We start from the raw sequence: 27186 nt of genomic DNA on the forward strand, positions 1-27186 counted from the left end.
ATTTGCACAAAATCCAAAGGCCTAAAAGAAAAGGACGAGATTTCATTTGAAAAGTCATCGCGGGTCAAAGCAAGTAAAATTAGATGCAAAACCAAAAATAAGAGGTAAATCCACTCTAACTACTTATTTACTCCCTGTTATTTTTTGTCGGATTTTGGTATTTTTGTGATACACTCTATTTATTATCTGTAACACAGCATATAGACTTATACAGATGGAATAGTGACAAATGGAGTATCAAAATAATTGAAAATTAGCTATTTTACAATATTAGTTAATTTAATATAAATTATCTATGTAAATTAATATATTGCATAGTACTATCTTTTTGCACTTACTAATCAAGATTAACTTTTTTAAGTAAATATACACAAATTTATAAAACATTAACTATTTTAATGGATATCTATACGAGTGCATTAGAATGACAACTGAAATTAGTGTGATAATCATATAACTCATTTTGGACTACACAATTTAAAAATAGGTGGTCCGGATTCGGTTTCAGAAACTACTATCATTTTTTTGGAAGAAATATTCATTTTTGCTACATAATTAAAAATGATGGCTCATTCACATGAACAGGAATATAGAAATTTTCTATGCTAAAAATTATCTTAAAATTTTAAATTTTAATAACTCTCTCAGTTAAAAATATTTTTAAACTAAAAATATACATCAAATATATCCAAAAAAGTAGCTAAACGAAAATCTCGAGGAACTCGTTAATTCACACTAAGACACTACTTTGGTCACATGGTCAATCAATAGAAATATGAGAAAATGAAAAGTATTAAGGTCATGTTTGGTTGCCAGGAGTCTATCAGGGAAAGTAATCAGATTCCTTAAATTTTAGAATTATGTGTTTGTTTCGGTTTTTAATCAAATTGGGAAAGTAATCAGAATCCCGAGACAAGGAAAGATAATACAACTTTTCAGGATTCTGAATCCTAAGTTTTCTTATGTATTCTTTTTCCAAGTTTTAAGATTCTTACATATTTAATGCAATATAAGTATAGTTATTATTATTATTATTATTATTGATATTAATTACAATGTATAAAAAATATTAAAATTATAAATCATACTTAATTATGGTATAATAAATAACTATAATTAAAATTATCATAATTATAACTATATTATTATAATATATATATATATATGTTATTATCATAATAAAAATTAATAATTTATTAAAATAATTAAAATATAATTATATAATCTTGGCATGTGTCAAGCCAAAATTTAAAGATTAGATACCATAGAATCTTGGCATGTGTCAAGCCAAAATCACTTCAATTGTAGACAAATCGTTCTAAAATTCCACAATAAATTGAATATTAGTATATTTTAGTAAATAATTATAATAATGAACAAACAAATACTTATAATTATATGCCAAAACACACAGTATGTTTGGGCTAGCATAACATAGGGTCGGGTTGAGTTGGGATTTGTTAATTTTGATCCAATTAACTTGTGTGCTATTAATGGTTCGGGTTAGGCCCACCCGTCATTTCAAAAATAAAATTATGGCAAGTAACAAAATTAAATTTTAAACGAATTTATAACGATCAAAAAGTTACGAACAAGATAGCAGTAATTAATAGAATAAATATAAAATATTTGATGTTAATACAAACCATAGATTAAATTGTTGCGGTAATTAAAGATTCATGCTTTATCAGTGCGTTTGAATTGCTTGTCCTAGTAATTAAGTTGTGTGTGTTAAATGAGAAGCTTTTTTATATTACTAGTACTAGTAACTTAACAATATACCTGGTTCTAATTAATAAATTGTGTGTGTTGAATGTCTAGGGAATTGTTAAGGATGAAGTTCCTTAACTCGTAGATTTTGCGTCGAACGTCGCGGGAGCTTTTGCCCGTCGGTCAATCCGGCGTCAAAATTCGGGTTTTTTGCGTTTTGCACGTTTGAAAGGAAAGAGAGTAAGAGAAAATAAAATAGAAGGATAATTGATATTTCTTGATTGATCGAACTAAAGAACAATGTCCACTATTTATAATAGTGGATACTAACTTAATGAGCAAGACAAAAGATATGAAAAAGATATGCAAATCCATAATTAACTAACTAAATAATAATAATAATAATAATAATAATAATAATCGTATCAACTCCCCCACGGTTGAAATCCACCTTGTCCTCAAGGTGGGCACCATGAAGCAACGATGAGTGTCGAGGAATCCTCCTGGGTCAAACATACACCGAATAGTTGAGCGTCTCCCTGCATCAATGCGTCCATGAATGCTCAAGCATAGAGTGTCATTTTGCGGAGGAATCAACCGGGCATCGGCGTCGAGCGATGTTGATCGATGATTCATACTTGCGACAACCCTGACATGAGATGAATCACTCAATAATTTCAGTGATGCATTGTCCATAATGGAACTACCCAAACCAATCTGGACTTGGGGAATCTTGAATCGAGAAGCATTCAATTGTCGCGCGCACTGAATCTCGATGCAACCGTGAACCGATTTCTCTTTACATGCGGAATCCGGACTGGACTTCTCTATCTTCTCAACCTTTTCAACTCCACCAAAAACAACAGAAGAAACAGGAATCTTCTTGGCAGAATCAGCAAAGCCTTCCTCAACTCGATCACAATCAGGAATCAACGCCGACGGTGGGGGCGGCTGATAGGTCTTTGGAGGAGAAAGCTGCTGGTGGTAGTCTTTTGACGGCGTCGACAGATTGTGGAAGTAGTGCTCAGCCGTTGTTTGCACCGGCGTGACGTAGGCTGGCGCCGAATATTTCAACGGCGCAGATGAAGCCGTGTAGGTGAAAAAGCATTGTTGTTCGTCCATCAAGTCCAACTTCTTGTTTATTCTATTCTCTTCCGGTTGCATTTTAAACTGCCTCGGATGTTCAAACTGCTGACCATAGCCTTGTCGTGACGCATGATTATCCCAACTCGTTGGTTGGAGAGCAAAATTCCCCTCAGCTCTCGCCCTAGGCAAGTCCCACGTCGAGGAAAGTCCGGCCGCTGGGCCCATCCATGATGAAAAACCCACGTTGGTGTTAGGGTTTTGTTGCAACGCCCTAGAAGGATCATAATAAGAATCTCCCCACGTTTGCAGAGGCGGTTGTGTGAAACCCGTCGTTGAATCCCCAATCAGAGGACGGGACATCGCCGAGTGCTGAAGTCAGAATATACCCTGACTGATACCCGCCGTTGAATCCCCAATCATAGACCGGAAACTGGTGTGCTCCGCCCGACGACGGCTTCGGATGTGCTGAAGTCGAATATACGGTGGTCTGGCGCAGCCATGGCAGGTCCCAGGAAGTGGGCTGACGGGCTTGGTAGGGCTGGTGTTGTGGGTGGAGTCGCACATCCTGTGGATATGGATATGATGGTTGTTGATCTAACGCTCTGATCGGATGGAGCAGGGGTTGAGATACGGGCTGCTGCCATGGGTGGTAATCTGCCTGCCAGAGTTGATATCCGGTGTAACTGTACGACATGTAGACAGCGATTCGGAAGAAGAGATCACGATGAAAGCACCAATTGTTAGTGAGATCAACAATGAAAGCACCAATTGTTAAGGATGAAGTTCCTTAACTCGTAGATTTTGCGTCGAACGTCGCGGGAGCTTTTGCCCGTCGATCAATCCGGCGTCAAAATTAGGGTTTTGTGCGTTTTGCACGTTTGAAAGGAAAGAGAGTAAGAGAAAATAAAATAGAAGGATAATTGATATTTCTTGATTGATCGAACTAAAGAACAATGTCCACTATTTATAATAGTGGATACTAACTTAATGAGCAAGACAAAATATATGCAACTCCATAATTAACTAACTAAATAATAATAATAATAATAATAATAATAATAATAATAATAATAATAATAATAATAATAATAATAATAATAATAATAATAATAATCATCATCATCGTATCAGGAATTCACAATCTTTATTATATAGTCGAAGTTAAGTAACGCACATTGCGCAATATGCTGCACTAAGATACACACAATTTAAACCATACTCTATTTTAAACAAATAGTGGGTCGGTACGGTATAGTTTAGGTAATAGAAATGTAGAATTCGATTAAAGTTATTTATCAACAAACATTGCAACTTGCGTAAGTCCATAATTTAAGTTTTTCAAGTATCAAATATTTGGATTACCTAAACTATATAATAATAATAGTAGTACTATATATCAGTTGAGTAATTTGCTAATGTTTTATTTTGTTTAGATTCGGATCATTATTGTCTCACAGTATTTAATCTATATACACATGAGTCGATCTTAAGGCCATCGGCAATGCTGTTTCTTATACGTCTCTTAACCGTCTCATCTCTTAACTATTCATGGGTCCCACTATATTTTTCACTACATCTCTTAACTAAGAGACAACACTTGCAACCCTTCATCTTTTATCCGTTTCTTAGGTCATCCACAACGCTGTCACTATACCGTCCCTTAAATTACTATTCGTGGGCCCCACTGTACTTTTTTACTCCATCCCTTAACTAAGGGACGGAAACTGCAACCCTCCATCCCTTAACAGTCCCTTAACCGTCCCTTAAACCGTCCCTTAAATTACTATTCATTCAATTTCATTTTTTATTTTTATTTCCAACCAAATTCAATTAAAAAAACATACTTCATTAAAAATAAAATAAAATTACAACATAAAAACAATACAACTTAAAATTCAAAAAAATTAAAAAAGACATAATTAAAATCCTAAAAAAATAAAAATGACATAATTTAAAATACAATTTTATAGAAAATAAAAAAAACTACTCCGCAGGAGAATCATTCCCCGGAGGAGGCGGTTGAGGTGCACCGAAGCCTTGAGGAGGCGGAATGCCAAATTGTGCCGCCATAAACGTAACTCCGTTAAGCCAGGCTTGGTATTGGGTGTGCGTAAAGCGGAAAGTGTACGCCATTGTGGCGGTCATGTACATGGACATAAGGGAGTTCGAGGGTCCCCCGAGCCCGCCTGGCTTGATTCGGCTCGGCCTCTTCTCCCTTTAGCCGCCTTCGCCGCATTTCTCCCTTGCGGCCGACGGCGCCCACGGGAGGACCCCCTGGCATTGTCTGCCGTGGTCTCCTCCTCCTGCGAGGCAAACTCTTGTGGCCCGCTGCCCGAACCGCCCTCACCAGACGAGTATTGGCCACTCGTCGTGTGCTTCGTGCGCTTCGAGGTCGAGCCCGAGCTGGACCGCACACCGCCGGCCCACCTTTCCTCGTCCCTGACGACCTCCCAAACATCGGCATATTTGAATTGTTTGCCAGTGTCTTCGAAGTAGACCCGCAAAGCCGACCTCAGATTGTCGGCTCCCGTGGCTCCGCTTTGGTACTGAGCCGCTTCATGCTTGTAGATGGCGCGGAATCGTTTGACCTCTCTGTCGACTCGGTCAAAGTGGGCGCGGAGCATCTTATATGTGCTGCGACGGGTCTTTTCGGCTTAATCTCGTGGTAGGCCTCGGTGACCTTGTCCCAGAAGCACTTCCGGGGTTGTTGATTCCCGACGATGGGATCGTACGAGACGCTGATCCAGGCGTTGTACACCGCCAGCATTTCTTTGGGGCCGTACGGATGCCGGCCTAAATCCTCCTCCTCCTCGTCCGCCTCCGCCTCCGCCCTGGAACTTCCCCCGCCTCGGCCTTCTTCTGGAGTGGGTTGAACCGGATAATCCTCCAGAATCTGGGAGAGTCCCTGCGAATACCACGGGGCGGAGGGACGAGTGTATGCATCCACATCAAAATTGGGTGGTTGGTACCCCCCGGCGTCGACGAACCGGAACCACCCAATGACCAATGTGTTGTACATGTTCCCCCAGTCGCCGAACGCGTTGAGATCCCACGAGCCGGAGCTGCCACCACCGGAGTTTCCGTCGCCGGACATTTTGTGATGAGATGTTAGATGAAAATGAGAGAGGAAATGGAGATGATTTGGGAAGAATAGATGTTTAGTTTTGTGTGAAATGAGGATGAATTAGGAGTATTTATAGAGTAAAAAAATTTTTAAAAAAAGGAAAAATGGCTCTATTAACGGTAATATTATCGTTTAACATTTTTTATTTTTTTTATTTAATCCTATTTTTTAAATGAATTATTGCGTCAACGTGACGACGCCCACTCGCGGGACGGCGAGTGGGCGTCACGCATGGCCTGGGAGCGCGCCACGTCGCCTCGGCGCGTGGCAAGCCGTCTCGCTTTCCGTCGCGGCGGAACGGGACGTGTGACGGGCTGGGGATGAGACGGGGTGCTGCAACGCGTCACGTCGCCGTCTCGTCCCAGCGTGACAGAACACGAGCCACCCGTGTGACGAGTTGCGGGTGTCCTTAACCATCTCATCCCTTAACTATTCATTTAATTTCATTTTTTATTTTTATTTCCAACAAATTCAATTAATAAAAACACACTTCATTAAATAAAATAAAATTACAACTTAAAATCCTAAAACAATACATAATTAAATTCATGGCAAAATAAATTTAAAAAGACATAATTTAAAATACAAATTTATAGAAATTATAAAAACTACTCCTCTAGAGAATCATCCCCCGAAGGCGGTGGCGGTGCACCGAATGGAGGCGAAATACCAAGTTGTCCCGCCAGATACACAATGCCGGCATGATGAGCTTGATATTGGGCAGGCGTCATCCGGGAAGTGCCCGCCATCGTGGCGGTGAAGTACATGGACATTAGGGAGGAGGGCGGCCCTTGGGAACCCGCTTGGCTTGATTCGTCTCAGTCTCTCCTCCCTCTAGCCACCTTCGTCGCCTTGGTCCCTTGCGGCTGACGGCGCACACGGGAGGACCCCCCTGCATCGCCTGCCGTGCCCTCAATCTCCTGCGAGGCAACCTCTTGTACGGCGCTGCCTGAACCGCCCCCACTAGACGAGTATTGGCTACCCGTCGTGTGCTTCGTGCGTTTCGAGGTCAAGCCCGTGCTGGACTGGACACCACCGGCCCACCTTTCGATGTCTTTTACGGCCTCCCAAACATCGACATGTTTGAATTCTTTGCCGTTGTCATCGAAATAGACTCGCAAAGCCGATCTCAGAATGTCGGCTCCAGTGGCTCCGCTTTGGCAATGAGCCGCTTCATTCTTGTAGATGCCGCATAATTTTTTGACCTCTCTGTCGACTCGGTCAAAATGACTTCTGAGCATCTTCAATGAGCGGCGGCGGGACCCCTTCGGCTTAATCTCGTTGTAGGCCTCGATGACCTTTTCCCAAAAGCACTTCCGGGATTGTTGATTCCCGACGATGGGATCGTACGAGACGCTGATCCAGGCGTTGTACAGAGTCATTGTGTCCTTGCGGCTGTACGGATGACGGCCTACATCCTCCTCCTCCTCGGCCGCCTCCTCCTCTTCCTCCACGGCGTCGAATGCCCTGGAGCTTCCACTGCCTCGTCCTCCTTTCGGATTGGGTTCATCCTGATAATCCTCCATAATTTGGGATAATCCCTACGAATACCTCGGGGCGGAGGGACGAACGTATGCATCCACATCAAAATGGGGTGGTTGGTACCCCACCGGCGTCGATGAGCCTTGGGTGCCCGGCGTCGACGAACCGGAACCGGAACCACCCAAGACATTGTACATGCCCCCCAGACGCCAAACGCATTGATGTCAAACCCGCCGGAGCCGCTAGAGTTTCCGTCGCCGGACATTTTGTGATGAAAATTGGAGAGGTTAGATGAAAATTGGAGAGGAAATGGAGATGATTTGGGAGGAATAGATGTGTGTTTGTGTGTATAATGAGGATGAAATAGGAGTAATTATAGAGTAAAAAAAGAAAAATAAATAAAAATTTTAAAAAATGGTCGAAAACGGTAATATTACCGTTTGAATTTTTTATTTTTTTTGTTTTTTTATTAAATTTAATTTTTAAAAAAAAATAATTTATTGCGTCAGCATGACGAAGCCCACTCGCGGGCCGGCGAGTGGGCGTCACGCCTAGCGCTAGCGCGTGGCGAGCTGGCGCGCCAGCCGTCTCGGTGGGATGGGCGTCTCGGCGAGATCGGGACGAGATGGAACGCTGCAACCTGTCTCGCTGCCGTCTCGTCTCGTCTCGAAGGGACGAGATACGAGACAAGTTCACGTGCCCATCATACCCCAACTACTACAATAAATTTAATAATGAAGCTTCACCTACTTTGTAATTCTACTATCTCTCTCTTTCGAGAGTTTCTTTTTTGGCATGGAAAGAGATGTACACTACCGGTTTCAAGGTCAAGAATCCCACGATGATCCTTGAAGCAGTAGCTGACTACCGATTGTGGATATGGCATGTCTATTTTGGAGTAGTCTGGTCGAACAACGACATCAACGTCCTCCAGTCGTCGCCCATTTTCAACGACCAGTGCATGGGCGTCGGTCCGGCCGTCAACTTCGTCGCCAACGGCAACCAGCACAACATGGGCTATTATTTGACGGATGGGATATACCCGATGTGGCCCGTCTTTGTGAAGACGATCAGATGTCCAACGGATGCGAAGAAGGTATACTTTGCGCAACGTCAGGAGGCAGCGCGCAAGGATGTGGAGCGAGCATTTGGTGTGCTCCAGGCTTGATGGGCGGCAGTGAATGGTCCATCACGGCTGTAGTACATTGACAGCGTCGCCGACATCATGTACGCATGTATTATCATGCACAACATGATCGTCGAAGATGAAGGTCCAACACTGACCGATTGGGCCAATGATGATGTTGATGCTGCGGGTCCAAGCCACGGCGTGGCCACTAGCAATGTACGCATGGGGATTCCCCATGACGACGTCGATCGAGTCCGTGCATTTGCCGACATGCGCCAAAAACAAGCCCATGTTCGACTACAGAACGATATTATTGAAGAAGTGTGGCAGAGTAGGGGTCGTCGTTGATGTAGTTTTTAATTATTGAAATGTATTTTTTTTATTTGGTGAAATGTACTTTTCTTATTTTAATAGAATTTTTTCCTCATTTTCGTCAAAATTTTAATTACGTAAATTGTTTACTTCCGGAAATTGTTTAATTTGTGAATTTGTGATTTTTTTTTTTTAATGTGGGAATTCCGTCGGGAATTCCGCCACTGTGCAGTGGGAAGTCCGTATGACGTGGCAGTGCAGTGAGAAGTCCTTATGACGTGGCAGGAGGTGTTTTTGGGAATTCCACCGGGACATCCGCACCACTGCGGATGCCCATATAGATGAGTGGGAGGAAATTATTAAATTTCAAATAATCATAATTTAATGTGTTGGATAAATAAATATGCATCTGGGTCGATAACTTCGGGTCCGGGTCTACGTGATTTTTAAGTTTTAACAGCAACACAGCGTTCCTCCATATCCAAAACCACGAAATCCATTGTTTCTCTCTCTATCCCAACAATGGCAGTCGCTCCAGCTTCATATTTTAACTCCGCACTTGATTCATCACCTCCTTCTCTAAGGTTCTGATTCATTTTTCCTTTTAAATTTCGCTATGCTAGGTAGGCCCTATGTAACAATTTATGCCCTTTTGCAGCTGCAGCACCAGAATTTTCGTGGGCTTAAGAGTTCAATCTCCAAGTACGTATTCGCTTTCAAATTTATCTTGTTCTATGATGTGATTTTGAATCCTATTTTTCAAAATAATCTCGCAGATGGATGGGGAGTAGGAAAGTCCAATTTGAATGTGGAATTTCGTGATAAAGTGTACAAAAGCATGGAGTCCAGGTATGCCTTCTGCTACTAGTTCGGCTGTGTTTTTCATGGTTTTGATATCATGGTGATCGTATATGGTACATTAGCTGCCAATTGCTTTAATTGAGTAAACTGCAATCCGGACTACTACTTGGTTTATGGAGGATGGAACATCTTGTTGGGAATATTTTTTAGCTTAAGCTTTTGAAATGAATATGTGTTTTTAATTTAAAATTCAAGAAGGGCCTTGACTGAATCGAAAAAGACACCAATTTTGAGAAATGTAGTTGGAAACTTGGATTGGGAGGGGCTGTTAATTAGCTTTAAATTTAAACAAATGACCCTAGTGCTACCATTGAAATGAGAAGGTAAGATGCACATGCTTGGTCACAGCAAAACCGGTCAGTTTAGGTGGACGTTATTGCTTAGAATTGAAGATTAACAACAATATCAACCTTGGCCAGTGAAGTTTAAAGAAGTTTTCTGTAGTAGAGTGAGAAGTCAATGTTTATGCTGGCTATGCTTGCATATTTCAATCAGCAAGCAATTCTCCAAGTTTTAGTGATTTTTAAAGCTCAAATTTGTGTAGGATTTGAGTGTACGCTACAGTCTCTACTCTCCTTCAAATTCAATCCTTATATTTTTGGGGCATGACTTGATTTTTAATATGCATGGAACTCCCCTTTTTGAGTTTGCTTATTCCCGTTTTGCTATGTAATTTTTTAAAGGGACAGGATAAGCACTTTGAAAAAAAAATCGTAAATATTGCACTTTAACTTGTGTATACTCACTTTGTTCCCTAATCCATGTTTTCACCCTTTGAACATAAAAGTATATGTTGATTAAAGTTTGAAGGATGTTACTCTTGGGTTTCTTTTCCCCCCTTTGGGTACATCATCAGTGGTAATCAACTCCTACTAGTTTTCCTTGAACAATTTCTTTGGCTCGAGAGCATACATCTCTCACTTCTAAATCTTGTCTTGGATAAATAATATACTACTATTAGATATGCATATTCTGTTGTCTTGATAATTTCTAAATGACTCATTTTAACCTTTTTCCAGATCCATTAATACCAAACCAACAAGGGGTCGTGTAGCAATGATGCCTATTGGAACACCTAGAGTGCCTTACAGAAACCCAGTTGAAGGAACTTGGCAGTGGGTTGATTTGTGGAATGCTCTTGTAAGTCTATCTGGCTACACATGTCCAGTAAATTTGTATGAATTACTTCTTTTTTGAATTACTTTATAAAATAGAGTTTGAGAGATCATCATAGCTTTACCATATTTCCTTTGTTTTTATCAAAGATTTGTGCTATGCTATCAAGCATGTCATCAGATCATCTGTTGCCACTTAGTTATTCCCGGAACAATTGGTTATATGATGTGCATAGAAGATGAGTTATTTCGTGTCCACTCCCTGCATTATAAATTATCGAAGTTTGTTTTTATGTTAAACGGTACCACCTTCTTTGAAACTCATCTGACAGAAGTTAATAATCTCTTTAACTGCAGTACCGTGAGCGTGTTATTTTTATTGGGCAAAACATAGACGAGGAGTTCAGCAATCAGATACTTGCTACGATGCTGTACCTCGACAGTATTGAGGATTCAAAGAGGCTCTATATGTACATTAATGGCCCTGGAGGAGACGTGAGTTCTTCATTTACAACTTGGCACATACATTTTTGCATTTTTTAATGTTTGTAGCACTCTTTATGACTTATGTCATAATTTAATATTTAGTTCCTCCTTTTCCATTAAAAATCTTATGATCACTATGCATCTCTGTTGCAGCTCACTCCTAGCATGGCTATCTATGATACGATGCAGAGTTTGAAAAGTCCTGTTGGCACTCACTGTGTTGGATATGCTTATAATTTGGCAGGTTTTCTCCTTGCCGCTGGCGAGAAGGTACATTGTTTAAGGGCTTAAATGTATAGTTAGATATAATAACAATATTAAATTCTTCTGTCCATACAAATATGAAATTATAGCTCATAAAGATATGTCTTCGGTCATAAGCTAGGTCTAAAAACCTGTATGTGTTGAGTAGAACATGGCGATTTTATTACGTTTCTTTTTTTGTGTTTCTTGATGTCGTTCTATAAAAATGACAAAAAGCTCTTGCCTTTTGAATGTTCAGCTTTTCTCTGTCATGTGGCAATTGATAGCCTCCTCATCAGATTCGTTGAGTTGCATAATAGTATGATAATATGAAATTCCTGACACTCAGTGTAGTGATTTCATTTACAATTTCCTTTTCTTGAAGGGTAATCGCTTTGCCATGCCGCTGTCAAGAGTTTCATTACAATCTCCAGCTGGAGCTGCGCGTGGTCAGGTTTGATCAATTATTTTTTCTTGTATCTCTAGCCTCATTTTGCTCTTGCCAGCAACTTATAACATATGTTTGAGAACCCTTTTCTAGGCTGATGATATTCGTAATGAGGCTGATGAGCTGCTACGAATAAGAGACTATCTTTTCAAGGAGCTGGCTCAGAAAACTGGCCAGCCAGTTGAGAAGGTCATAATTGTCAATAATTTTTTATTATCTTCATTTCTGTTCTAGTGCCAAGTGGAATTTAATGAATTTGAGCATCTTTTACTGTGACAATTTCCATAAAGTACATGAACTTTAGCCCGTTTTTGGTCTTGTGCAAGATTTAAAAAGCAGTTTGCAAAAGATAACCAAAAGCTCTTGTTTTATGGCATTTGGTATTTCTGTTGACATGTGCACTAATTCTTGGACATGAATATGCAGGTTCACCAGGACCTAAGTCGGGTGAAGCGCTTCAACGCTCAGGAGGCTCTTGAATATGGTCTCATTGATCGGATAGTTAGGCCACCCCGTATAAAGGCTGATGCACCACGACAGGATACTACCGCAGGTCTTGGATAGTTCATCCTTAGCTTGTAACCAGAATGCCTCTGGCAGATACGTAGTTACAGATGTTCTAAGCTTCAGTTAGCCTTTGGCATTGACAAACTCACTTTTTTCTGTTAATTTGATGACTCCCTTTCTTGATAATGTTTCTTCCAACATATGACAAGTACAAGTGAATTGGCATACGCAGAATAAATCGATATGCATATCTCATATCTGCTTGGCACATTGGGCATTCATTAAATAAAGAGAAGTAGGATTTCAAATCCTTGTTTGTATAAGATTAAAACACAAGTTCATTCACATAAATGATGGCTTAATTTGGACATCATATATTAGAATCTGCTAACATTCATAGTTACAAGAAAGAGATGCAAAATCTTAAGCAGCTAACAAAATTGTGGTTTCAATCAATCAAAAACAACAGTCACAATCAAAAGGGCACAGAGCAGTTCCTCCTGCATCAGGCTTCCCTATGCCCAGCTCTTCTTCTGAAAACACGGCCAGCCCATCAACGGTTTTCTTCCTCGGTCCAGAAGTGCCGCTGCAAATGAACTGTGTTCAAAGGAGTGGCTCTTCACACACTCTCTCTTCTTTTTGTCGAGTGGTCTCACTTTTGCAGCAGCTACTTTGGCCTCGGCCTCAGCCTTCTTTTCCGTTTCCAGTTTCTTGCGTTTCTTTGCAGCAAAGATTTCATCAATCTCACCTCCCTTCCTTTTTCTGGACAGAGACCTTCTCCTGTTGTGCAAGGTTACTCCTGTGTTCTACTTTTGGATCCTTGTTCGACTTAGCAACTTTTTTCATGGAACGGAGGGAGTAGTATACTTAGCAACTTAGCAACTTGATGTTTTGAAAGATGCATAGTATACTACTTCACTTTGCCCGGCCACCACTCCGTGGGTCACCACTCCGAGCGGTCCCAAACGCACTCGTTGGTCACGGCGAGTTCGTTGTCCGGCCACCACTCCGAGCCGTTTGGGCTCTCAATGAAAGAGCCAATTGATACAGACCAAACAGGAGAACTCATCCCAAAAGACTAACCTGTTAGGAGAGAGAGCCCATTTAGTCTATATACCTCACATCAGTTGTTCTCACAACCGATGTGGGAATTGAGTCTGTAACACTTTCCTTCTCCAAACAAGTGGGAATCAAATTGAATAACTAATTTGTTTTCTACCCTTATCAAAATGAGTTCACCACATGATTTTCAAATACAACCAAACACAGATTATATTATATCTCTCCACTCCAACACAAATTGTATCGATTAATCCAGGCAAACAAAACCAAAAAAAAGGGAAACTTAAACGAGCTGTTGGACAAATCCAAGAAACAAATAACAGTGTACCTGAAACTGCGGATTTGTTTCTTCGTCTTTGGCGGCTTCGTCGACTGTTGATTAACGATTTCAGTTCAAAGTGAGGGTATTCGAGCTCATCGATATTTATTGTAAAGACGTTTTAATTTTGTTAGCACTACTACTTAAACTTAATTAGCGAAAGAGTTTATAAACATATTAGTACTACATTAACATAAGCTGGAATAGCTCAGTTGGTTAGAGCGTGTGGCTGTTAACCACAAGGTCGGAGGTTCAAGCCCTCCTTCTAGCGTTTTTTGTATATATATAGATTTGAATAACTTTTTTATAATTATTGGACCTTTTTATTTATTACTCCTATTTGCATCACTTTTCAAAGCTCTTAAGATAAGTTCGAACCTAATATGAGTTTTTATTTTTATTTTTATTTTTATTTTTTTAAAGATGGATATCTCCGGAAGTTCTATACATAGATATAGTATCATATGAACATGAAAGTGGAATTAATTAAGGTGGAAAGGGAAAAAGATAGATATAGTATCACATATGGATATGAAAGTAGATTAAATTAAGGTGGAAAGGAAAAAAGATGTCCTTAAAAGTGTAAGTAACCCAATTCCGAAGAGAGGAGCGCGCAAGTTTGGTACATCAAAAAAGAAACAAGTTTACATCTGAACTAGGAGTATATTACACCTTCAAGATAAAACCAAATTAGAGGAATAACTTAAATCGAAACTTTAAAAGAGTTATAAAGACGCCTCAAATTATAAAATACAATCAAATAAGATGTCGCTTTCACCCAATCCATCCAAACAGAATGCAGCAGCAGCAGCAGCAGCAGCAGCTCGAGTGTCTGGGACTGTTGCTAACAGAAACACTAAAACGAATTCTCGTCGTCTTCAAGTGCATTGTAAATCATCCTACACCATATTTTCAGATTGTGTTTAACAATTTAATCTCTTCTAAATATCAGATGATATGGGGGAAGGAGACTAGCTTACCAGAACAAACACATGAACAGAAGAAGTATGATATAGCCTAGCTTGAAAAGTCTCTCCTTCTTCTCCCAATTTAACAAGTTGAAGATTTCAGTCACATCTATGAGGTGCTGTCTTTGAAGGTACCTGATTAAACATTTTCGCATGCACAAAATAACTTCAGTCAAATGACCCACATGTATAAAAACTAACAAACTGGCATGACCAAATATCAAACGATGCATGTGAGCGAAAAAGGTTAAAGCCTTATATTCACCCCCACAGAAGAAGTACAGGGCTAACAAGGAAAGGCCATCGATTACACAAGTAGGGACGAGCATAACTAAACTGACACCACACATCCAAACCGAGCCAATATGTTTCGATCCAGTTAGGGAAATAAAAACCAAAAGTTTCAGTTTTACTTTAGGGTCTTGGTCACATAAAACACACTCTATGGGTTCAAGTTATTTTGTTATTGACGAATGGCATGACTTTTTGCTAGAAATTATCATGACTCGGGGTTATGCTACTGTTTTTGCCACTCAACCATAGATAAAATCTTCCACTATCACACTACAATATAACCTCGGTGAAAAATACAAACGTGTTAGAGAAAATAAGTGCATGTAAAGTCCTGATTTAGGTCTTGAAACCTACTAAGATGGGACCGAATGACACCCCAAGTGTGATACCAGTAATTCTAAGCATTGAAAAGACTGGTTTTATATCTGCTGTTGCCCATCCTAAGTACACCATCACAAACAAAAGGTAGTGCCAGAAAGGTTACAGCTCAAGGTATGTATAAGTGACATGTGCCTTATAATCAAAGACACCCTACTAGTTCATGCAATAGAAGATATGTCCAAAACCAAGACGACAGTATCGAAGCAAACTAGGAAATGGAAGTGATGAGAATCTTAACCATTGAAATCATCAGTTGATGTGTGTTTTGGATGTTTTTAATCTCTATTATCGGATGCTATCTTTTATTCATATTTATCTTCTTAGCTACCTTGAGCCACTGAGTTTATTGAAGTAGAATAACTATAAAATAAAGTTCAAAGAGTTCATGTCTCATGGAATATCAAAAGCAGAAGATATGTTTAATTTAAGAATGAAGCAGAAGCAGAAGCAGAAGAACCTTACAGTCTCATGTTGTAGTACAGGTACGGGACACAGAGAAGTGACATAAACCAATGTCCAGTGATAAGGAAGAGGAAGCACAAAACTCCTTGTGTGATGAACTCTGGTAAAACTACTTTGTTTATTCGAGACGCCGAATCATAAGGATTGATATAATCAAACTCTAAATCCGCCAAGCACATAAGCTGCATTAAATGCGGAATAGGGTTAAAGATACTGTATTACATGCAGTTTTTATGAATCAAGACAACGTACAAACTTCAGAATGCAGCTCTAGAGCAGCATACTCTGTAATACTCCTTCCGTCCCATAGAAATAGGCCATATTTCGTTTTTCGTCCGTCCCATAGAAATAGTCCATATCCATTTATGGTAACTTTTTTTCTTCTCTTTTACTTTATCATTTACCACCCACTACACAATTGCAACTACTTTTTCTCTTTCTCTTACTTTACCAAGTACACATTAAAACCCGTGTCAACCCTAAAGAGCCTATTTCTATGGGACGGAGGGAGTATTAAAGGAAAAACACGAACAGCTAAATTTTCCTCAGTGTTTTTAAACTGTACTATATGTAAACCTTAGTCATTGTTTGGTCATTCATTCATACAAGGGTGAGCAATACCACTAGCTACAATCAAAATTCCAAAAAAGAAAGTTTCCTCTGCAAGATCATAAAGAAGCCAACTCATACCGAACCTGGGATGAATAGGTAAACTATGCATTCTTCAGATTCAAAACCTACATACGTACCCTACTCACTATATTATTAACCAGATCTTGAATCCAAAGGTTAGATGAAGATTATAACACAGATGACTCTATACCTTTTCCATCAAATTCAAAATTAAATATACTGATCTAGAATGTTCAAAACCCACAATCCTTAAACAACAAGAATTCTATCTACATTTGTTTCAATTTGATAAATCATGCATAACAAAATCCCAGATTCATCAGTTTTAAAATCAGAAACTCTTTCAGGTACATTTCCTCTCAGAATGATAATAGTCGGATTGTAAAAGTTATGCTAAATGTAGATGAATCAATTTTTTAGCCTGAATAATTAATTCTAAGCAATATACAAGTATTGATAGCACTGGGAAGCTTTTACACATAATTTGATTAGTTAAGCCAATAAGAAAATTCCTCAAAACGAGTATAGTAAGTACATACTAACTAAGCGAACTCATCGACACAAAAAAACTCTCAAGTTTCAACAGAAAAATGGTCGAATCTCAAATCAGATTAACACTCCACTCCTTCATTGCGGAATAAAATAACCAACCAACTATCCACAAAATCAAAGAAAGCAGGAATTTTCCACAACATTATGCATCTCCCTAGCAGCACAATGAAGACAAATCCAAAAAATACACGTACAAATTAAGGAATTTTTATGGATCATAACCTGGAAAACAATCATAACGAGGAGAGCAACTAGTATGAAGAAGAAGAGCAGCCATGCTAACACCTCTCCCATATCCTCTTCCTTTTTTCCCCTTTCTCAATTACTCTCTTCCCCTAAAAAATAACGCTGATGTTTGAGAGATAAAATAGAGACGGTGATATAGAGAACCGTGGAGCTTCAATTTTGAAGAAACGAATCTCCGCCGGCGAAAGAAAGGAATCGGAGATGACCGGAATCGAAACTTTAACGGCGGAGGAAAAGAGGGCCAAGTGGAAGTTTGTAGTGTATAAAAATTGATTTTATTTCGTTTAGGTATATCAAACTAATCATTAGTTTGATTATAATTTATCCACTCATAAGTCATAACTCCTTATTTATTTGTTTAGATATCAACTAATTAAAAATTATTAGATAAATGAGCTAAGTTCGAGGTTGAAAATATTTAGCTTTTTAATAAATTACAGAATTATACTACTACTACTACTAGTAGTTGGAATCATAAAATCATTATCTAGTGAGTAGTGGATTTGTTCAACCTAATTTAGTACTAGTATTATTTGGTTTAATAAACTATGAGTTTGGTGAATGTTTACTTGGCTACCTTTATATTACTATTAAACTATAGATCATGGTCAAATAAAGAATTGGTCAATAACACAATCAGTATGAAATTTTCATGATATTTTTGCACCAAAGAAGACCAAAAACTTGATTTTATGCTCAAAAAGTGCTGGGGCGGAGATAAAGAGCCCATACTAATTAGAGTATCCACTATGGTTGAGGCGCGGCTATAGCCCCCGCCGGGGCGATCTCGGGGCGGTTATAGTGGAGGTGATGTCCGCCCCCGGGACGGACGAGGAGTGTGGGCGCGGTAGGCGTTGGACGGGCATGCGGCGACTCCGGGGCGGACGCGGCGGATAGGCGGGGCTCCTAGAGTGGCGCGGTGTCCGGTGCGGCTAGAGCCCCTCATTTTTTTTTATTCAATTTAATTCACCTATAAATACACCCCATTCCATTCATTATTTTCACACCATTCCAACTCGATTAAATTTGTGAACACCTTTGTGATTTGCACAAGATTAAATTTTCGTTGTATAATTTTTCCTGTACTTTAATACCACGAAAATTTATACTTTAATTTTAATTTCTTCACGTATAGTTGTTTTCTTCTAATTACGTATAGTCCGATAAATTTATTCATAATTGCTTGAAACATTAAAATAAAAATTTTGGGGCTATTGGTGTCCACCATAGTGGCGGAAACAAAAAATTGAGGCTGTGGACAAAAAAACTGGGGCTATGGATAAAAACTGGGCGGGGCTATTTGGGTGTCCGCCTTATAGTGGACACGAGCATCCACTATAGGCGGTCTTCCCCAATAGCCCCACCCCCTTTTTTTGTCCACAACCCCACTTTTCATAGCCCCAATTTTTTCCTCCACTGCCCCACTATAGGCGGACTTCCAATAGCCCCGAAATTTTAATAACCAATTTTAATTTTAATTTTAATTTTAATTCAATTATAATAAGTAATTAAATTTATCGGACTATACGTAATTATAAAAAAACGGGTATAAGTGAAGAAATTAAAATTAAACACTACATTTTCGTTGTATTAAAGTGGGGGGTAAAATTATACAACGAAATATTAATCTATTAAACATCATAATAGTGTTCACACTGCACCGGCACCTCCCCTACGTGCTCAAACTTCTTCAACCAAATCGGCCTGGAGTGTGGTATGTGTTGTGCTCCTGCGCATATCACTGAAACGTTGGATCAAATATTCATTGCTCCGTGGTACGCCCATCTGGATCGGCGCGGAGGCGAATCCTTTACTTGTACTTGCGCCCTCTTCCGGTGCCTAGCGCTCTGCCCCAAATCCTTCATCTTCTATTATCATATTATGCAATATGATACATGCTAACATAATATTTGCGACATCATCTTCGTGCCAAACTCGTGCCGGGCACCGTATAATGGCCCATCGCGCTTGGAGGACACCAAAAGCTCGCTCAACATCCTTCCTAGCACCCTCTTGTTTCCGGGCAAAGCATTGTTTCTTCGGTCCTACCGGTTGGCTAATTGTCTTGACGAATACGGGCCACCGGGGATATATCCCATCTGCCAAATAGTATCCCCTTGTGTATTGCGTGCCGTTGGCTACGAAGCTGATTTCTGGACCCTCGCCCCGGCACTCGTCATTGAAGAGCGGCGATGACTAAGAACGTTTATGTCGTTGTTCGAACCGGCAACACCAAAATACACATGTCAGATCCGCAAGCGGTAGTCTGCTACGGCTTCCAGAATCATCGATGGATGTTTGCTTTTGAATCCAGTTGTGAACTGGCCTTTCCACGCCACCGGGCAGTTCTTCCACTCCCAATGCATGCAATCGATGCTTCCTAACATTCCTAAGAAACCGTGGATCGAACCATGCATATCCAGCAGATTTTGACATTCAGCAGGGGTGGGCTTTCGTAGGAACTCCCAACCAAATATTTCCCGAATCCCCTTACAAAACTGCCTAAGCACCGTGCGGCCAGTCGTCTCACCCATCTGTAGGTATTCGTCAAACATATCAGCTGGTCCGACGTACGCAAGCTGCCGGATTGCAGCGGTGCACTTCTGAAGCGTCGACAACCCGATCCGGCCAGTGCAATCACTCCGGAGGGTGAAGCACCGGTAACGTTCCGCCAATTTCATCGCTATATGGTTGAAAAGGGGTTGCGACATTCTGAATCGCCGGCGAAAAATCTCGGGTGGATACCGTGGGTTATCCACAAAGTAGTCAGCCATTAGACGTTGGTGCGCTCCGGTATGGTCTCGTGGGATGGTCCGCCGACGACTAATCGCACGAGGGATCGCGCCCTCCGCCACTTCCGCATTGCGTTCCGCCGCTTCCTCCCCCTCGGCCTCGTACTCCACCTCTTGGATCAGATAATTCCACGCGTCCTTCCATAAATCGCCCATTTCAGACTACAAATTATAGCGAGAGAAAATATGTGGGTGAAGAGGTGGAATGTTTGGTGTGAAAATAATGAGAAGTGGAGGAGTGGTATTTATAGATATAATTTTCGAAAAAATTTAAAAAAATAAAAAACTCAAACGGGGCGGACGTCCATAGCCCGTCGCCCCACTATAGATCCCCCCATCGCCCCGGATAGCCCCGCCGCCACCACCATCGCCCCGTCCTTACCCCGTAGGAGGCGAAGCCTCTACCGCCCCTCCCTCGCCCCATTTTTCTTGTCCGCCCTGGATCGCCCCGCCGCCACCACCATCGCCCCGTCCTCGCCCTGTAGGAGGTGAAGCCTCTACCGCCCCACCCTCGCCCCATTTTTCTTGTCCGCCCCGGGGCGGACGTCCGATCCACTATAGACCGCCCCACCCTCGCCCCAGATTTTCGTCCGCCCCCTTTCCTCCTATAGTGGATACTCTAGTCACTACGGACTCCTAAAATTGCTACAAAATCAATAAAATAATACAAATATAAATTATATGTCGAGAGAGAGAAACAAAAAATTGAAATAAGTAAAGCGTGCAGATTATTGATGGTTTTTTTATTGGGAGATATATAATGAAAGAAAATGATTGCATGGTGATGTGATAGGGAAAGTTCTAGGAAATTTATCGAAATTTGTCTTTGTCCATTAGAGAATATGACTTCACATCACATGAATTCTCTTCAAATCATATTTGTCACAAGTGAGACGCAAAATAAAAACGACCAATGGAATCTAATAATAATCCAACTAGTTCATAGTTTATTACTAAAAAAATAATATGTTAATGTTTGATTTTGATGGTAGCTAATAGGAAATTAGGATTCGTGACTGAATATATAGTAGTATATATGTAGCAGTTAGGGGAAAGCTCTAACTAAAGACAATGTATATTATTTACGAAAATTAAGTGTGTATCATTTATTTTGATACTAACATATTGTTGAATACTCTTTGTAACAATTCAAATTATGAGATTTACAATACCACAAATATATATGTACACAATGCAGCCTTCCCATGTTAACCGACCATCCAAAAATGATGATTGGCATCGAAAAACTAGTAACAACTTACTCTTCTAATATATACATGTAGGAGTGTAAAAAATAGTAGTAATATAGTTAAATAAATTAAGGAATGCAACCAAATATTTTCCATATCTTGTGTGTTGCTCGAATAATGGTGTTGAAGAATTTTTGAAGGAAAGGATGAGCATTGGAAATCTGTGCTGCTTCATTTTCATGGTTGCTGATGTTACTCTGCTTGCGAAGATAAAAGCTTCTGCTACCAATATCACCCATCAAATCTGACTTCTTCAATTCTATTTTTAAAAATTAACAAATACAGTTAGTAATAATATAAAATAGTGGAGCAGTATTAACTTAATTCTACTCATGCTCATGTAATGTAGGCTGTAGCAAACTGCAGAATTTGTTATTCACTGAAATTAGTACTCTGTATAGATGAACTTTTTGTGAAGTTGAGTGTGGTGTTGTTTTCTGCCCTATTCATTTTTAACCACAGCGTTAACGACACTACACTCAACTTAATTATACTCGTACTCCTACCTTTTTTTTATGTACCAATTTGGCCTGTTATTTTTGTTGCCACAATTTTAATCAATCATTAATCGCCATTACTTCAAGAACTAATCCATGAAATCCAAAAGATATAAATTCTTGAAGATTATTATTATGACATGAATCATAAATTGAAGTGTACAACAAACAAAGCCAAGGGTGCCATCCATGGTTACTAATTTTTGGGGATAAAACGAGGTTCTGCTATCAACTTGAAATTGATGTGTATTTATATTGAAAGAGAACTCACTCTCAAGACTGAAAAAGGAGTGGTGAAGCTCAAAATGAGCCGCTGCGGCTTCACGAAGAGGCGGCGTTCTGCCTTCTTGGTTGTATTTGTTGATGACGAGCTTGATCGTCTCCGCCACGTCAGATCCTAACTTAACCATGGTTCTAACTGCTCCTGGACTTCCCTCAACCGTCACATTTACCACTACCTTTGCATCTCTATTGTACCGCTGCAAAACAATTTGTTCAATCCGCAGTTTGGTTGGATAATTACTATGATCAATAACAGAGTACTAGCTTGATTTCACGATTAGTTAATCCGATTGATAAATATTGATTCTTAATTGATTACATTCACGAGGATGAATTGATTACCTGTAAGGGTTCAGAAGGGGGCAAAAATATGTCCGCACATGTCTGCGGCCGATAAAGCACTTCCTCCACCTGCTGCTCTACGATCACCACCACCTCTCCGCCGCCGGCGTTTGGCAGAATTGGCTCCGACTTGTAGCTCGTCAGAATATTGGCGTATTCCGATGGACGAGCTTCCGGCGGCGGTCGTCTGGCGGTTCTTCGATTGGCCGAAAGCTTCCTTCTTCGGAGATCTCTCTGATCAGACATGGAGGGAGTTAGAGAGAGATTAGAGAATCATAGATAGTGTATTGGAAAAGGAAGGAGGAGTGGGAGAGAGGTGGTGGGCTGATTCTGTTTCCTTCAAATGCCGTTGATGTATCTATATGAAATACATCTACAAACCAACCAACAACTGTATTTTTATATTATTTTTATTATTAATAAAATTCAGATTTTTTACTTGTTCAAATATAAATTTCAATAGAATATATAAATAGAAAATTGCGATTTCATGACTAAAAATTGAAATTGTAATTATTAATTGAATTATTTGGAAAATTATAATTGTATGCCATAGTTATACAGGGTTTAAGAAAAGTATACGATATAAAGAGTAGTGATCTAGAGAAACCACTATTTAAATGCATAACTAAAGAACACGGATTTAGTTCACTTCAAGAGCGATTTAGTTCGCTATATGAGTGATTTAGTTCACTATAGGAAAGAGTGAACCAAAACGCCTTTACAATGAACTAAATCCTTCACGAAGTAAATACTTCACTATAATGGTGTTTTGGTTCACTCCTTCTTATAGTGAGCTAAATCACTCTTATAGTGAAGTAAATCACTCATATAGTGAACTAGACCATTTTGATCTCATGGTTGAAATTTATTCTCTAGTTACACACTTAATATTAGTTATACTTTAATCATCTCCCTGCAATATAAAATGTAACCATATTATTAAAACAAAAATACATAAACACGGTCTTCTTAATAAAATGAATACTAGTAGCATTTCAGTTTATAAACTAAAAAAACACTCAAATTCATTAATTACATATAGCTATGTAGTGCAGTTAACAATTAAATGAATTGAATTAATTTTTATTAATGGTAATATATTATACACATAAATCATACTCATGATTAACACCAATATTACTAATTCTATATTTTTTACTCCCCCGTCCCATAAAAATATGTGCACTTTCTATTTTCGTCAGTCCATAAAAATATGAACATTATTATTTATGGAAAGTTATCTCCAACTCATTACCCATATATATCAATTTATTTACAACTTATATCACTATGACTCACCATTACTAACTCATTAAAGAGTAATAATAATATAGGTTCCACTATCTACTAACACTATTTTAACTAAGTATCATTTTTCTATTTTCTCATATTTTATCAATTATGAATGAATTATATTATGTCATTTCAATTGGCTAAAATTTTATGGGACCTTAGGAGTATAATATTTATTTTACTGATAAAATCAATAGAAAATATTTCTGAGTATGAAAAAGTAGTCAGCCCATTGATCCAGAGAAGCATTTCGACCCATTTCATACTTTTGCGTCTCAGTGGACTTTATTGATAAAGCCCACCCAATAGTGAGCTGCCAACGCTTTTGTTAGGGCATCCGCAGTGGTGCGGATGTCCCGGCGGACATCCCCGCGGACATCCCAAAAACACCTCCTGCCAGGTCATACGGACTTCCCACTGCGGATGCCACGTCATACAGACATCCCACTGCACAGTGGCGGACATCCCCAATGACATCCCGACGGACTTCCCACATTAAAAAAAATCACAAATTCACCAATTTAACAATTTACGGAATTAAGCAATTTACGGATGAAAAATTCGAAATGAATATGGAATAAAAATTTCATTAATTAAAAAAAAGAAAAGTACATTTCACAAAAATAAAAAAATACATGTCAACAATTAAAAACTCCATCAACGACGACCCCTCCGCTGCCATACTTCTTCAATTATATCGTTCTGGAGTCGAACATGGGCTTATTTTTGGCGCATGTCGGCGAATGCACGGACTCGCTCGACATCGTCATGGGATATCCCCATGTGTACATTGCCAGTGGCCACGCCGTGGCTTGGACCCGCAGCCATAGCATCATCGTTGGCCCAATCGGTCAGCGCTGGGCCTTCATCTTTGAGAATCATGTTGTGCATGATAATACATGCGTAATGATGTCAGCGATGCTGTCAACATACCACAGCCGTGATGGACCCTTTACTGCCGCCCATCGAGACTGGGGCACACCAAATACCCGCTCCACATCCTTGTGCGCTGCCTCCTGACGTTGCGCAAAGTATACCTTCTTTGCATCCGTTGGGCATCTGATGGTCTTCACAAAGACGGGCCACATCGGGTATATCCCATCCGTCAAATAATAGCCCATACTGTGCTGGTTGCCGTTGGCGACGAAACTGACGGCATGACCGACGCCCATGCACTGGTCGTTGAAGAGGGGCGACGACTGGAGGACGTTGATATCGTTGTTAGACCCGGTTACTCCAAAATAGGAATGCCAAATCCACAGCCGGTAGTCAGCTACTGCTTCAAGGATCATCGTGGGATTCTTGGCCTTGAAACCAGTAGTGTACATCCCTTTCCAGACAGCGGGGCAGTTCTTCCATTTCCAATGCATGCAATCTATGCTGTCTAACATCCCCGAAAACCCGTGCTGATTCTCGTGCATATCCAGCGGAGCCTGACAATCTTTGGTGGTAAGCTTACGAAGATACCTATCCCCGAATATCTCCCTAACGCCCTGACAAAAATACTTCAGGCAGTCGCGGGCAGTCGTCTCGCTGATGTGGAGGTACTCGTCGAACATGTCGGCCACACCTCCGTATGCCAACTGCCTAATTGCGGCAGTGCACTTCTGAACCGGCGTGTGGCCGGGTTTACCAGCCGCATCCCCCCGCACCCTAAAATACATGTATCGACGCTCCAAAGCGTTCACGATACGCAGAAAGAGCGGACGGTGCATCCTAAACCGCCGCCGGAATAGGTTTTCCCCAAACCGTGGCTCCGGCGCAAAGCAATCCTCGTACAACCGACTGTGGGCAGCGAGGTGATCCCGGGGCACTATAGTGCGACGATGGATGGGTCAAGGCACCGCCGGCGCCGAGGCCGCTTGTTCCTCCCTCTCCGCGGCCTCCCGCACACGTGCGTGTATCATCCGCATCATGTGTTCATAATGCCCACCACCACCACAACCACTACCACCACCACTACCACTACCAGACATTACGGAAATATAAAAGAAATTTAGAGAGAGAGAAACTTGTTAAAACAAGTGGTGCGAATGAAATGAAATGCAACGAGACGTATTTATAGAATATTTTCAAAAAAAATAATGCAAAAATTAGGAATTCCGCGCCGACGTCCGTGGGAGTCAATGCAATGGCGGATGTCCCGGTGGACGTCGTGACTGACTTCAGCGGAAAGGCGCGGACGTATTCGCTGAACAGTTGCATAATGGCGGACGTCGCGCACGCCGGTCTGACATCCGCGGAAGTCCGCCATTGCAGATGGAGTGACATAAAAACAAATATTACTCCTATAACAATAATAGGAGTACAGTTTAGGAGTCCATTTATTTTATATTTATGTGAGGGAGTGATTAATAATGGGAAATTAATGTTAGAGCATCTGTAACGGTGGCCGTCCCGGCGGACGTCAGACCGGCGTGTCGGAAGTCTGCGCGTGACGTCCGCCATTAGGCAGCAGGGAGGCGGACGCGGACGTGCGTTGCGGACACCAGAGTTCCGTGGCATTCCGGGGACGTCCGTCGGAACGTCCGCCATTGCGGTGCCACGACGGACGTCCCGATTTTTAATTTTAAAAAAACTCTATATATACAGCTCGTTGAACTTCATTTTATTCACACCACTTGCTTTAACGAGTTTCTCTCTCTACTTTTATTTCTTATGAAGATAAATGGAGCACCACGATAGTGATTCCCCCGCCACGAGCGAGTCACAAACGCCGACTTTTCCCGTTAGAGTTAGGGGAAATGCCGGTGGAAGTGCACCGATGTCTGGGATGATGCCCGGAATTGCGCCAATGATGCCCCAACTCCAAATGGCGGGGATGATGCTCGGGTACTACAATATGTACCCCCTTGGTGTGGGATGATGCCCCAAATGCCCGGCATGAGTGCCGCGATGACGGGGATGATGCCCCGGATGATGCAGGGCATGCCCACCGCTGCGGGGGGAGCAGGAAGGGGGTCCCCCAATCACCTGGGGACAATGTCTATCGCCCCTACATGGATTTATTGTCTAGTGATTCCCCCCAGAGTACTCCTCTGGAGACTCAGTTCACCGACATTGAAACTTTCTCTTTTGAGGAGTTGGAGCTATCTCCGGTCAGGGGGTCTCCCACTAAGATGCCACCGGCGGCGGGGAGGACGCGGAAGCAAGGGAGAGGGAAGAGCAAGGGCAAGGGCACTACCTCGTCCTCGCGTGCGGGGAACGAGGGTGGGGCGGGGCCTGAGGAGGAGGGGGAGGAAGCCGATGGGAGAAAGAGAACCATCTGGAGCATAGGGGAGTGCGTCGCGCTGACGAATGCCTGGAT

General features: G+C 40.8%; 3 protein-coding genes and 1 non-coding gene across 4 annotated transcripts; 2 read left to right on the forward strand and 2 right to left on the reverse strand.

The window, feature by feature from the left end:
* The first annotated feature begins 9287 nt into the window (after positions 1–9287).
* Positions 9288–12689, forward strand: LOC121801339 (ATP-dependent Clp protease proteolytic subunit-related protein 2, chloroplastic-like). Its single transcript, XM_042200811.1, has 9 exons — positions 9288–9427; positions 9502–9545; positions 9620–9692; positions 10724–10844; positions 11177–11314; positions 11459–11575; positions 11934–12002; positions 12090–12185; positions 12423–12689. Exons 1-9 carry the CDS (start codon positions 9366–9368, stop codon positions 12558–12560), a joined length of 858 nt encoding a protein of 285 aa, XP_042056745.1. The 5' UTR covers positions 9288–9365; the 3' UTR covers positions 12561–12689.
* A 1392-nt stretch (positions 12690–14081) lies between these two features.
* TRNAN-GUU lies at positions 14082–14155 on the forward strand. The gene has a single exon. It is a non-coding gene; the product is annotated as a tRNA-Asn (tRNA).
* Positions 14156–14431: 276 nt separating this feature from the next.
* On the reverse strand, positions 14432–17724 carry LOC121801531 (protein cornichon homolog 4-like). The gene is made up of 4 exons (XM_042201036.1): positions 17397–17724; positions 15990–16171; positions 14865–14987; positions 14432–14783 (listed from the first exon to the last, which is right to left on the reverse strand). Exons 1-4 carry the CDS (start codon positions 17466–17468, stop codon positions 14741–14743), a joined length of 420 nt encoding a protein of 139 aa, XP_042056970.1. The 5' UTR covers positions 17469–17724; the 3' UTR covers positions 14432–14740.
* A 3630-nt stretch (positions 17725–21354) lies between these two features.
* On the reverse strand, positions 21355–22932 carry LOC121798387 (uncharacterized protein At4g22758-like). The gene is made up of 3 exons (XM_042197364.1): positions 22584–22932; positions 22231–22438; positions 21355–21721 (listed from the first exon to the last, which is right to left on the reverse strand). The coding sequence occupies exons 1-3, from the start codon at positions 22827–22829 to the stop codon at positions 21531–21533; spliced, it is 645 nt and encodes a 214-aa protein (XP_042053298.1). The 5' UTR covers positions 22830–22932; the 3' UTR covers positions 21355–21530.
* Between the last annotated feature and the right edge of the window lie 4254 nt (positions 22933–27186).

The sequence above is a fragment of the Salvia splendens genome, chromosome 4, assembly GCF_004379255.2.
Source record: "Salvia splendens isolate huo1 chromosome 4, SspV2, whole genome shotgun sequence".
NCBI lineage: Eukaryota > Viridiplantae > Streptophyta > Magnoliopsida > Lamiales > Lamiaceae > Salvia > Salvia splendens.

What these genes read in the sequence shown, in the direction of transcription:
- LOC121801339 (XM_042200811.1), top strand. Translation starts at nt 9,366, where the DNA reads ATGGCAGTCGCTCCAGCTTCATATTTTAACTCCGCACTTGATTCATCA. An exon ending in TCCTTGCCGCTGGCGAGAAG is followed by an intron (nt 11,576 to 11,933) that starts GTACATTGTTTA and finishes CTTTTCTTGAAG; the next exon opens with GGTAATCGCTTTGCCATGCC. An exon ending in CTGGAGCTGCGCGTGGTCAG is followed by an intron (nt 12,003 to 12,089) that starts GTTTGATCAATT and finishes ACCCTTTTCTAG; the next exon opens with GCTGATGATATTCGTAATGA.
- LOC121801531 (XM_042201036.1), bottom strand. Translation starts at nt 17,468, where the DNA reads ATGGGAGAGGTGTTAGCATGGCTGCTCTTCTTCTTCATACTAGTTGCT. An exon ending in CTGTACTACAACATGAGACT is followed by an intron (nt 14,988 to 15,989) that starts GTAAGGTTCTTC and finishes ATGTTTAATCAG; the next exon opens with GTACCTTCAAAGACAGCACC. An exon ending in CTGTTCATGTGTTTGTTCTG is followed by an intron (nt 14,784 to 14,864) that starts GTAAGCTAGTCT and finishes AATATGGTGTAG; the next exon opens with GATGATTTACAATGCACTTG.
- LOC121798387 (XM_042197364.1), bottom strand. Translation starts at nt 22,829, where the DNA reads ATGTCTGATCAGAGAGATCTCCGAAGAAGGAAGCTTTCGGCCAATCGA. An exon ending in CCCCTTCTGAACCCTTACAG is followed by an intron (nt 22,439 to 22,583) that starts GTAATCAATTCA and finishes ATTGTTTTGCAG; the next exon opens with CGGTACAATAGAGATGCAAA. An exon ending in CTCCTTTTTCAGTCTTGAGA is followed by an intron (nt 21,722 to 22,230) that starts GTGAGTTCTCTT and finishes TTTTAAAAATAG; the next exon opens with AATTGAAGAAGTCAGATTTG.